Here is a 12,448-nt window from a genome sequence, read left to right on the forward strand (position 1 = left end):
GGTTACAGTAACTACATAGCAACAGTTTACATTAAGGTTACATTAACTACATAGCAACAGTTTACATTAAGGTTACATTAACTAAATCTGTTTAACTGTCCATGCAGCAAGCCTAGTTAGATGCAGGCCAGTCTTACACTACACTCCTCATCTCCCAGACTTTCATACAAGCAGAAAATAATTCTGCTGTGTTCATAAAACGGTCCTGGCACCTCCACTGTGGGAATCATTTTAAGATCATTATTTCATTCAATCGTTCCCATTATCGTTTGTATCAAATAGTCCGCCTTCAGTCAACTACTTTGGAGTCGCAAAGTCTTTACCCCCCCTCCCTCCTTCCCCCTTCCCCCTCTCCCATAAAACTTGCAATAATATGAAAATAAAAAATGAATAAATATATCAAACATCCAGATCTGTGTGAACTCTCTCCTCTTTTTTTCCTCTTTCCCGCTGTGTTTATTCGAGTGCCAAAGCCACAGTCGTAAAAAACTACCCAGCCACAGAGAGACAAGGTTTAGGGGAAAAAACGCTGTTTTTAAACATATGCATTTCTACTCTGGTCTTTGTTCTGTTATTAAAAGCAGAATTTGGACCAATCAGCAGGGGAGCTGTCCTGGCTGTCTGCCTCTGATTGGTTTACATACCTCCACACTTCCTGTATCTCTCACGCTAACCACACGACCGCACGGCTAACACAGCACTCTGGGGCTGGGCTACACTCTCTCTCTCTCTCACACACACACACACACGCACACGCGCACACGCGCACACGCGCACACACACACACACACACATTCACATGCAAACACACATGCAGGCATACACTTACGTAGGCACACACAGACACACACACACATTCAGACACACATGCAGGCATACACACACACACACACAGGCGCACACACACACACACAGGCGCACAAACACACACACATCTGCCACACACACACACATACACACACACATACACACACACAAGCAGGCATACACACACACACATACACACACACATGCAGGCATACACACATACACAGGCGCACAAACACACACACACATACACACACACAGGCATCACACACCAGTCTTGAGATGGGTCACGGCACAAGTTTATTATGGGTGTTTTACAGCCTGGGTCTCATGGTGGATGTAACAGAGGAAGTACTTCACATCATCTGTGTCCTTATCAGCCACCCACCACATGATCATCTGTTAGCACCGCAGCTCACATAGTTAACATATGTACAAACACACTCCAGGAAAAAAAAACAGGAAGTAGAAGAACAGGGTTGTCGCTTCGGGTACGGAAGACGCCGAACCTTCTAGAAGGGTCGAGGTTCCAAGGGCGAAGGTTCCGCTCGGTAGCAGGAAGTAGAGTAGGGAACAGTAACCATGGAGACAGATCCTTACCTCTATAAGATACAGCTGAGTCAGTAACACGATCCAGAGAAACACATTTGTAAACTTACCATAACTGTACAGAAGAGACTTTAACGACCTTGATTTGACCCTTGACCCTACAATTCACTAGAATGGTAGACTGCACCAGCATGAACAGCCTATACTGTACATGTCCATACATACTGTATAAGTATACTGTATATGTACAAATGCATATAGGTGTATAGTATGTGCTGGGGAAAGTTGATTGTTTCCCAACAACAGCGATGTTGATGTTGTTGGTGTTGATGTTGTTGGTGTTGATGTTGGTGTTGATGTTGTTGGTGTTGATGTTGTTGGTGTTGATGTTGTTGGTGGTGTTGTGGGAGCGTTGGTTCTCCCTGCCACAGGGGGTTAGGATGCTGGGGTCACAGTGAGCTGGTTCTGATTGGTCCCTGATTCTAGATTCTACATTCTAGATTCTGGTCTGAGGTTGTGGGGCCTGGTCCTCCAGACACAAAGTCCTGGTTCTGAGTTTGGGGTCCAGGGTCCAGGGTCAGGGTCTGGGGTCTTGTTCCTGGTGTGGGTAAGAGGGGGTCAGAGGGGGGAACTGTGTCCGAAGATGTGGTTGGCCTCACTGAGGATGAGCTCCACGGCCTGGTTCTGGTACACCATGTTGACGGCCATGTTGGCACTGTCCCTCTCTGGCCTCATGAGCGTGGGCCCGAACACGATGCCCAGGTTCTGGGTGGTCATGCGGTTGTCCTCCGAGTGCTCCATCACCCTGGGGGCAGGAAACAGATCAGCACGACTTCCTGTCTCCTCTGGGCCTCATGAAGAAGAGCCGACATCATGTGATGTCATGTGATGTCATGTGATGACAGCTTTGAATGTTAATAGTTTGAGTATTACCAGCGTCCTGAACACTGACTGTGTCTGCATGGAGACTGCACGAGTGTGTGTGCGCGTGTGTGTGCGCGTGTGTGTGTACTACAGGGAACATGTGTGCCGTATGGTTTGCGCATATTTGTGGCAATGACCATGTGCTGTATGTATATATCTGTGTGTATTTGTAGGAGAGTGTGTGCGAGTGTGTGTATATAAGTGTGTGTGTGCGTGTCGAGGTTAAAGCCACAGCATGAGACTTTCTTCTAAAAATGCCACCAAGCCAAGAGAGACTGCTCAGAACTTCCACATTAAACAAGAAGCAGAGAGAGAGAGAGAGAGAGACAGAGAGAGAGAGAGACAGAGGGAGAAAGAGAGACAGAGACAGAGATATGAGAGAGAGATATGAGAGAGAGATATGAGAGAGAGAGAGAGAGAGAGAGAGAGAGAGAGAGAGAGAGAGAGAGAGAGAGAGAGAGAGAGAGAGAGAGAGAGAGAGAGAGAGAGAGGGAGAGAGAGGGAGAGAGGGAGAGAGAGAGAGCTGGCGGCGAGGGGGCTGGTGAGCCTTCCATCAGATGAGCCACAGACATCCCCAGAGACAGGAGAGGGGAGGGAGGAGAGAGAGGGAGGAGAGAGAGGGAGGGAGGGGAGAGGAGCGAGAGGGGGAGGGAGGGAGGGGAAAGGGGAGGAGAGAGAGGGGAGGGAGGGAGAGAGGTGAGAGAGGGGAGAGAGGGGAGGGAGAGAGGGGAGGGAGGGAGAGAGGGGAGGGAGAGAGGGGAGAGAGAGAGGGGAGGAGAGGAGAGAGGGGAGGGGGATGAGGCCTTGGGGGAGGGAGGGTATGCTGGAGGTGGCAGGGATGGAGGGTGGCAGGAAAGAGAGTGAAGCAGAGACGTCTTAAATGAAAAACAGAAAAAAGGAATAACGGCAGTGGAGACACAGAATTTGCACACATTGTCGCACGCTCACACATACACACACACACACACACACACAGTTGCATACAACCACACACTTCTGCCTGTGGGACAAATATAAGCTTATAGTCGAAACATGCAACTTTGTGTTGATGTGTGAATGTGTCCATACGCACTTGTGTGTGTTTATGTTGATGTGTGTGTGTGTATCTGCCACCACAGGAAGTCACAGTGATCGTGATGAGCCTCTGAACACAGCTGAGAAGTGTGCCCCCTCTAGTGGTCAGACCAAGCACTGCATGTCCTCACACCAACACTGCTTCTCAGGAATAACACTCACTGACTGTTGTTACTGGTTTTGCTTGTGTGTGACAGTGTGTGTGTAACAGCATGTGTGTGTGTGACAATGTGTGTGTGTGTGTGACAGCATGTGTGTGTGTGTGACAGCACGTGTGTGTGTCTCACCGTTGGAGGTGGCGGATCATGAAGCACATGGTGTCATGGTTGGGAGGGGGCATGCTAAGGACCAGACACTTCATCCTGTCCAGCTTGTCCACGTAGTCAGACATCTCTGAAACACACACACAACACCCGGAGCATGAACACAGGGGAGGAGAGAGAGAGAGAACCGAGAGAGAGGGAGAAAGAGAGGGAGAGACAGACAGAAACAAAGAGACAGAAAGAGAGAGGCAGAGAGAAAGACACCAAGAGACAGACAGAGCGACAGAGATAGAGACAGAGAGAGAGACAGAGGGAGAGACAGAGAGAGAGGCAGAGAGAGAGGCAGAGAGAGAGACAGAGAGAGAGACAGAGGGAGAGGCAGAGAGAGAGGCAGAGAGAGAGACAGAGGGAGAGACAGAGAGAGAGACAGAGGGAGAGACAGAGAGAGAGGCAGAGAGAGAGGCAGAGAGAGGCAGAGAGAGAGGCAGAGAGAGAGACAGAGAGAGAGACAGAGGGAGAGACAGAGGGAGAGACAGAGGGAGAGACAGAGGGAGAGACAGAGAGAGAGACAGAGAGAGAGGCAGAGAGAGAGGCAGAGAGAGAGACTTACTGACGGTCTCTATGATGTCGGTGAAGAAGCCGTAAGGTACCAGAGGCTCAGGCAGCTCTCTGAAGAACAGCTTCAGGGCTCCTGTCACCACGTGGATGTCCTCCCATCTGCTGTCCTCCAGGTTCAGCTTCTCCTCTGAGAAGGAGGAGGGGGAGAGCGGGGACAGAGGAGGTGGGGAGTGGGAGGAGAGAGGAGGGGAGAGGGGAGGGAGGAAGAAAAGAGGGGGAGGGAGAAAGGAAGATCAAAAGAAAAGGGTGAGTATGAAGGATGATCAGTGCACTGACAGACAAGCTCCTGTAGCTGTGACTCGTCTGCACACAGAGCAGCTAGCAGCTGACAGGAGAGAGGGAGAGAGAAGGAGAGGCAGAGAGAAGGAGAGGGGAAAGATGGAAAGATGGAGAGAGGGAGAGAGAAGGAGAGAGGGAGAAGCAGAGAGAAGGAGAGGGGGAGAGGGAGAGAGAAGGAGAGGGGAGAGAGAGAAGAGGTAGTGAGAAGGAGGGGTAGAGAAAAAGAGGTAGAGAGGAAAGGTAGAGAGGGAGGACAAGAAATAGGTAGAGAGAAAGAGCGATTACGGTAGGAGGAGCAAACATGGCCAGCCCTGACCTGTGCTTCTCAAACTCCCATATCCTCACCCATGAAATGCTTTACTGGGTTCAAATATCAACGTGTACTAGGAGTGTGAGAACCCAAGGTCAGTTTGTGCAGCAGGTGTGTGCTTAACGTTTTAAGTGTAACTAAGCGTAAAAGAGCTGGAATTTAGCGGCAAACAAAAGGATCAAAAGTAAAATGTATCAAAATATTATTTTTGCAAAGATTCATTGCACTCAAGACGGCATTCATGAGTTTAGCCATGTGTGAATATTAACCATCGGGGTTTCATTCACAAAAGCGGTTTAGGAGAAGGGATCCCCCACCCTGTTCCTGGAGGGCTACCTTCCAGGGGGGTTTAGCTGTAACCCCAGGTAAAACTGACCTGATTCCACACGTCAACCAGCTAATTATTAGAATCAGGTGTGATAGATTCGTGTTGAAGGTAGCCCTCCAGTAAGAGGGTTGGAGACCCCTGTTTTGGAGTACAGTTCCACTGTAAGCAAAAGCTGGTTTCAGCCAGTAGGGGCAGTCAAGCCCAGGAGGCGACATGGAGCTGCAGTCAGAGAGAGACATGTTTCCTGTGGGCTGAGACACAGAAGCGCAGAGCAGTGTGTGAAGTCCTACAGCAGGGCTGCCAACTCTCACGCATTTCAACCAGTTCACACGCTCTCACATCACACCTTGTATTTATCACACTGAAAAGGCAACGCCAACCAAGTAAACAGTCATGGACGCAGGAGGCGCAGGCACACGGAGTGAAGCAACATAGACGCGCAAACTTTGCCTTCAGCAGCATTTGGGTTAGCCTCTCCAAATCTCACTCCAAGGTTGTTTGAAAAGTTGGCAGCCCTGCTACAATGTGTGAGTGTGTGTATGTTTGCGTGCTGCATTAGCTGTGTATGTGTCAGGGGGTACAAAAAGGCAGGCAGGCAGGTTGAATGTCTGGCTCTAGGTCTGGGTCAGTCGGTATGGGTCTAGTCTGGGTCAGTCTAGGTCAGTCTGGGTCTGGGTCTTGTCTGGGTCAGTCTGGGTCTAGTCTGAGTCCTGTTTGTTTCTATGTCTGGTTCTAGGTCGGGTTCTAGGTCGGGTTGTAGGTCTGGTTCTGTTCTAGTCTGGGTGTGGTTCTGGCCTGGTTCTAGGTATACCTTGTACCAACTCAGCAGGGAACATGTATCGTCCATCAGTGGTCACGGCTCTCTCTGTAAGAACCAACATGGTTAACAAGGCTGTCCTCAGACATGTTGCTCTGCATGGACACACTCACCTCCCTCCCTCCCTCCCTCCACCTCCTCCCCTTCTAAACCCCCCTCTACCTTCTCCCCCCCCCCTCCCCTCCCCCTCCCCCTCCTCACCATGGTTCACCAGGAAACGTAGTTTCTGGATCACCGCCAGGTTGCCACTCACTCTGTAGATTCCATCTGTCTCCAGACCTGCAGAACCACAACATCTGAAGTTTCAATCATGATACGCTGCTGCTTGATTTGTTACAGTTGCTCCTGAGAGATGTTATTATCGCCGCGGTGTGCCGAGTATATGAGATGTGGCTGCTTTGCTCTGTGCCTGAATGCCAAAATACTGCACAAGTACGCCCTTCTGATTCTTGATGTTTCTTATGTACTTTATATCTGCACTGTCCATTGTCGTTTTGCATAAACGAGTCTGATGAATGAATGTTACGGACTGCTCCCCCTAGCTGTGGTGAGCGGTACCGCGGCTGTAAAGAGCAGTTGAACAGGAAGAAGGAAGTTGTAGAATAGAAGTAGAATTCTCGGTAGTCTTCTGAACAACAAGAATCCTAAAAATTTCTAAAATGTCACGACTGTATCTGGCTCAGCTATGAATATCTTAAGTTTATAACCATGTTAAACAGGAACCTTGTGTGTGTATTTATACGTGTGTGTGTGTCTATAAGTGGGTGTGTGTGTCTATAAGTGTGTGTGTATACATTTAGTCATTTAGCAGACGCTCTTATCCAGAGCGATTTACAGTAAGTACAGGGACATTCCCCCCGAGGAAAGTAGAGTGAAGTGCCTTGCCCAAGGACACAACGTAATTTAGCACGGCCGGGAATTGGACTGGCAACCTTCAGATTACTAGCCCGCTTCCCTAACCGCTCAGCCACCTGACTCCCTATATGATTGTGTGTGTGTGTGTCTATAAATGTGTGTGTATACACGTGTGTGTTACCTCTCCTCTCCACAGCCTGTGTGCAGAGCCGGACGAAGCGAGGCACTGAGCTCTTCTCTCTCTCACACAGGATCTCCAGACTACAGCCAAACACCTGGTCTGCACGCACGCACATATATAAACACACACACACGCATAAACACACACACACAATGAACAAACATTCAAAAAACAAGTATAGTTTCAACTGTCACAAAGTTGGTGTTGATTTAGAAAGTCATATTTAGCTGTCCGGTCAGGCCCAGAAGGTCCCTTAAGAAGCAAAAGGTCCCTTAAGTTTAAGTGCTATTTCTAGCACTTGCTTGCGTGTGTGTATGTAGTGTGTGTGTGTATATGCATGTACAGTGTAGGTAGTGTATGTGTGTGCATGCACAGTGTGTGTGTGTGCGCGCCCCTTACCCTTGATGAGGCCCTTCTCCTGCAGGGCCTGGAGAGGAGGCCTCTTCATGATGAGCTTCTTCAGCCTGCTCTTCACCCTCTTCTTCTCTGTGTTCTCCAGGCTGGAGATGGAGCGAGGGACTGCAGGGGGGAGGAGGGGGAGGAGAGGAAAGGAAAGGAGGGAGGAGGGAGAGGAGAGGAGGGAGGAGGGGGAGGAGAGGAGAGGAAAGGAGGGAGAGGAGAGGAGAGGGGGGAGGGAGAGGAGAGGAGGGAGAGGGAGAGGAGAGGAGAGGGGGGAGGAGGGAGAGGAGAGGGTGAGGAGGGAGAGGACAGGGGGAGGACAGGAGGGGAGAGGGGGGAGGGACGGAGAGGAGAGGAGAGAGGGAGGGAGGGAGGGAGGGAGGGGAGAAAAGATGTGTGTAAGTAATAAATGAATGAAAGAGATGAGAGATGGAGTGAGAAAGAGAGAAAGAGTCATAGAGATAGAGAGAGTGTGGGAGAGAGAGAGAGTGACAGAGAGACATACGTGGAGACTTGACCCCCCTGCTGTCGTCCTCATCTCCACTGTGGTCCAGCATCTCCACGCTGCCAGCTCTCCTCAGGGAGTACAGCAGCACGTTGTCCAGAGGGTTCTCACGGTCCTTCACACACACACACACGGACAGATGCACACACACGGACAGACAGACAGACGCACACACAATTACATTTTGTTCATTTACCAGATGCTAATAGACAAACAGACAGGCAGGCAGACAGATTGACAAAGGGACAAAGAGACACAGACAGGACCACACACACACACACACACACCCACACAGACAGGATGTGAGACTCACCAGTCGTTGGAGGACACCCTGGATGGTTGTGTACCACTCGCTGATCAGAGACAGAGTGTCTGACTGGAGCAGGAACTCGTTACCCGTCACCGTCCTCAGCTGAGAAACACAGTGAGGTTAACACTTAGCCTAGCGCTTGTCTGAGTCGGTGTGTCTGTCCTCCCTGTGTGTGTGTGTGTGTACCCTGAAGACTCCTTTCTTGCTGGACAGGTCGTTGGCCCAGTGCAACTGAGCTCCTTGCAGGTCCACGCTGCTCTCTGGACGGCTGTTTCCTGGTCTCTATGGATACACACACACACACAAAGTATTGAGGCTGCCCTCTAACTATACACACATAAAATATAGAGGTAACACATTAGATGTCAGATGGCTGAGCGGTTAGGGAGTCGGGCTATGAATCAGAAGGTTGTTGGTTCGATTACCGGCCGTGCCAAATGACGTTGTGTCCTTGGGCAAGGCACTTCACCCTACATGCCTTGGGGAGAATGTCCCTGTACTTACTGTAAGTCGCTCTGGATAAGACTAAATGACTAAATGTAAATGCAACACTCCAACCATACGCACACACACACACACACAGTCCTACCCAGCTGGAGGGGGTCTGAGCTTTGGGATCCTTGAAGAACACCAGGCTGTTCCCCACCAGAACCACCCAGGCCTGGCTCCAGTTCTTCCTGCCACAGAGAACACAGAACACAGAGGCTGCGGGTCTAGACGTAAACATCTCTCTGTAGGTCTAGACGTAAACATCTCTCTGTAGGTCTAGACGTAAACATCTCTCTGTAGGTCTAGACGTAAACATCTCTCTGTAGGTCTAGACGTAAACATCTCTCTGCAGGTCTAGACGTAAACATCTCTCTGCAGGTCTAGACGTAAACATTTCTCTGCAGGTCTAGACGTAAACATCTCTCTGTAGGTCTAGACGTAAACATCTCTCTGCAGGTCTAGACGTAAACATCTCTCTGTAGGTCTAGACGTAAACATCTCTCTGCAGGTCTAGACGTAAACATCTCTCTGCAGGTCTAGACGTAAACATATCTCTGTAGGTCTAGACGTAAACATCTCTCTGCAGGTCTAGACGTAAACATCTCTCTGTAGGTCTAGACGTAAACATCTCTCTGCAGGTCTAGACGTAAACATCTCTCTGCAGGTCTAGACGTAAACATCTCTCTGCAGGTCTAGACGTAAACATATCTCTGTAGGTCTAGACGTAAACATCTCTCTGTAGGTCTAGACGTAAACATCTCTCTGTAGGTCTAGACGTAAACATCTCTCTGTAGGTCTAGACGTAAACATCTCTCTATAGGCTCACCTATGTCTAGACATGATCTGACTGTCACCGTGGCGACCGGTATCCCTACCTGAGTTTCCTGCCTCCCTCTGCGATCTTGGTCTTGTTCAGAAGCCCCGCCTTCTCCAGCTCCTGACGACATCACAGAGGTTAAAGTTCACTAGGGTTCCTAGGTTACTAAGGCCAGCATGGGCATGCCAACTCTCAGGTAAAACATTTTTCTAGCTTGTGTAGGGTGAGGGTGAGAGTGAGGGTGTCTCACCGGCGTGGTTTTGTCAGGGCTGTCGGGGGAGCTGACTGGAGACGGGGGCTCCACTATGATGTTGGTCCCGTTGTAGGAGAACTCCCTGCCCTGCAGAGACAGGGCAGCAACAGGACAGGAGGTGAAAGGGGTGTGTGTGTGTGTGTGTACCTGGCTCTGGGACTCAGGCAGGATCATGGTGTGTGTGTGTGTGTGTGTGTACCTGGCTCTGGGACTCAGGCAGGATCATGGTGTGTGTGTGTGTGTGTGTGTGTACCTGGCTCTGGGACTCAGGCAGGATCATGGTGTGTGTGTGTGTGTGTGTGTATACCTGGCTCTGGGACTCAGGCAGGATCATGGACAGGGAGTGGCTGAGTGTATTTTCTCCATGCAGGAGGGCGGAGTGACGTCGCTGGACATCACCATTGTCATGGGCGACAGTGTTGCCGTCGACGACAGTGTTAAGAGTGTCGGAAGAAACTGCACGCTGCATGCTCTTCAGGGGTCAGGAGTCAGGGGTGGGCACAGAGAGGGAAACGTCATGCACTGATGCACTGGCTGCATATTACACCACACCATCCCACATCAAGTACAGGGCTCATTCAGTGAACAATCCAGATGCCGTATAGCAACGTGTCAGCCCCGCCCAGGTGGCATGCTGGGTGAGATAAATAGAGTTTCATCAAGGTGAACCCACAGTGAGCCACATTACATTCTAGGCTCATAACCTCTTCTAGAGATACTAAAGGGAATTCATCCCTCCGTCCCTGTCATTCCTCTATCCCTCCAAGAAGAGAGGAGAGGAGCTGGAGGGAGGAGAGGAGAGGAGCTGGAGAGAGGAGAGGAGGATGCAGCACTAGTCTTGTTCTGCTCCAGTTCTCTCTGAAGGCTGAGAGGCATGGCAGCGCATCATGGGGAGATGCACACTCACACACACACACACACACACACAGTAACACACACACACAGTAACACACACACGCAAGCATGTTGCACGCACACACGCAAACTCCCAAGCATGTTTGCACACATTCACATGCATTTGCACGCACACAAAAAAAAAAGTTAACTTTTCCAGTTAACTTGATAAAGGTCTCCACAGTAACCCAGAGAATACAGGCACGTGACAGCCTCCTAGCTCTGCCCTGTTCTGTCTCTCTGTCACAGTGGTTCATTTGCAGCGACGTGATTGGAGGGCCCAGGAGGTTGCCTGGGTAATCACCTGCACCTGTGGTTTCATTGCTTACACCTTCCAACGCAGCTTCACCCTGACGCCTCACACACACCCTACTCGACTGGATGACAAACGGACAGGCCTCGTCTCTAGACTCTGGACGGCCGCTGTGCAGGAGACGGTACGTTTGTTTCCTACCCCGTCCCATCCCCCTGGTGTGGGCGAGAGGCAGAGGTGACTCACAGGTGGAAGACCCTCACCTGTCTGGACTGCCAACCAGTCTCTGGGTTCCTCTGACCTGGGTGGAGGAAGTCTGGAGACAGCTGCATACAGTACACACACAGAACACACACACAGAACACACACGAAACACACAGAGAGCACACATCACACAGAAAACACAGAGAGAAAGAGAGAGAGAGAGAGAGAGAGAGAGAGAGAGAGAGAGAACACACATTATTGAAACGACTGAACACAACCTGGTCAGCCAAGGTTGTGTTCAGTTCAAGCCACAACCAAAGACAGCCTTTTCTGTGAGACATTCCAGATGAATAACTTCTCCTTCTCCACACTCAGTATCAAAGCATTCTTGTTATTCTGAAACTGATAAACAAGGAGGTAAGGTCATGAACTAAGCAGAAGTGTTTGGACTGGACTGAAAGAGCGTGTAAAAACAATATGCCATCTAACACAGTACGGACCACAGACAGTCATGTAGACAGCCAGGTAACACAGTATGGACCACAGACAGTCATGTAGACAGCCAGGTAACACAGTATGGACCACAGACAGTCATGTAGACAGCCAGGTAACACAGTGTGGATCACAGACAGTCATGTAGACAGCCAGGTAGCACAGTACGGACCACAGACAGTCATGTAGACAGCCAGGTAGCACAGTATGGATCACAGACAGTCATGTAGACAGCCAGGTAGCACAGTATGGACCACAGACAGCCAGTATAAGAGGTAGCCGCCTCGGACCCAGTCAAGCGCTGGCCAGGCATGAGCAGGTAACACAGCGTGTCACAATTTGAGAAATCTTCTGAATGCAGAAACAGGATGAACAGCCTCAGTTCTTGTGAGTCATGGTTGCATGACACCCACACACGCGCACAGGCACACAAACACACACAACACACACACACAGGCACACTTGAAGACACGTAAACATTGTTTTGCTTGTTTTCAAAGTTTCAAACCGTTTCACGGTTAAACAGTTTCCTGTGACAGGCTAGTCTCTTGGACTAAGCTGAGCACTTCCTCTCAGCTGAGTCAAGAGAAAACTCTGGCTTCTCTATCACAGCCAGACAGAAACATCCAAAGATAAATCTGGTGAAACCACAACCTCCATTAACTCACCTCACTCACTCATCTAACCTCTTAGAATGACATCATCAACACACTGCACACTGACTGACACGTGGCGCCGACCAGAACCACACAGAACACAGAACCACACAGAACACAAAACCACACGGAACACAGAACCACACGGAACACAGTACCACACAGCACTAC

General features: G+C 50.0%; 1 protein-coding gene across 4 annotated transcripts; it reads right to left on the reverse strand.

Annotated features, from left to right (window-relative positions):
- Positions 1–1,089: 1,089 nt before the first annotated feature.
- arhgap9 (Rho GTPase activating protein 9) lies at positions 1,090–12,436 on the reverse strand. 4 transcript variants are annotated; one of them, XM_062472483.1, is made up of 15 exons: positions 11,189–12,436; positions 10,086–10,250; positions 9,776–9,865; positions 9,584–9,645; positions 8,809–8,896; positions 8,406–8,501; positions 8,223–8,321; positions 7,910–8,024; positions 7,405–7,524; positions 7,006–7,104; positions 6,171–6,248; positions 5,964–6,017; positions 4,228–4,362; positions 3,642–3,747; positions 1,090–2,161 (listed from the first exon to the last, which is right to left on the reverse strand). In XM_062472483.1, the coding sequence occupies exons 1-15, from the start codon at positions 11,468–11,470 to the stop codon at positions 1,975–1,977; spliced, it is 1,776 nt and encodes a 591-aa protein (XP_062328467.1). In that variant the 5' UTR covers positions 11,471–12,436; the 3' UTR covers positions 1,090–1,974. The 4 variants fall into 4 exon arrangements, with proteins under 4 accessions (XP_062328467.1, XP_062328483.1, XP_062328477.1 ...); XM_062472499.1 differs by lacking the exon at positions 10,086–10,250 and having other exon boundaries at positions 11,189–12,435; XM_062472493.1 differs by lacking the exon at positions 5,964–6,017 and having other exon boundaries at positions 11,189–12,435.
- Between the last annotated feature and the right edge of the window lie 12 nt (positions 12,437–12,448).

Source organism: Osmerus eperlanus, chromosome 1, assembly GCF_963692335.1.
Source record: "Osmerus eperlanus chromosome 1, fOsmEpe2.1, whole genome shotgun sequence".
Taxonomy (NCBI): Eukaryota; Metazoa; Chordata; class Actinopteri; order Osmeriformes; family Osmeridae; genus Osmerus; species Osmerus eperlanus.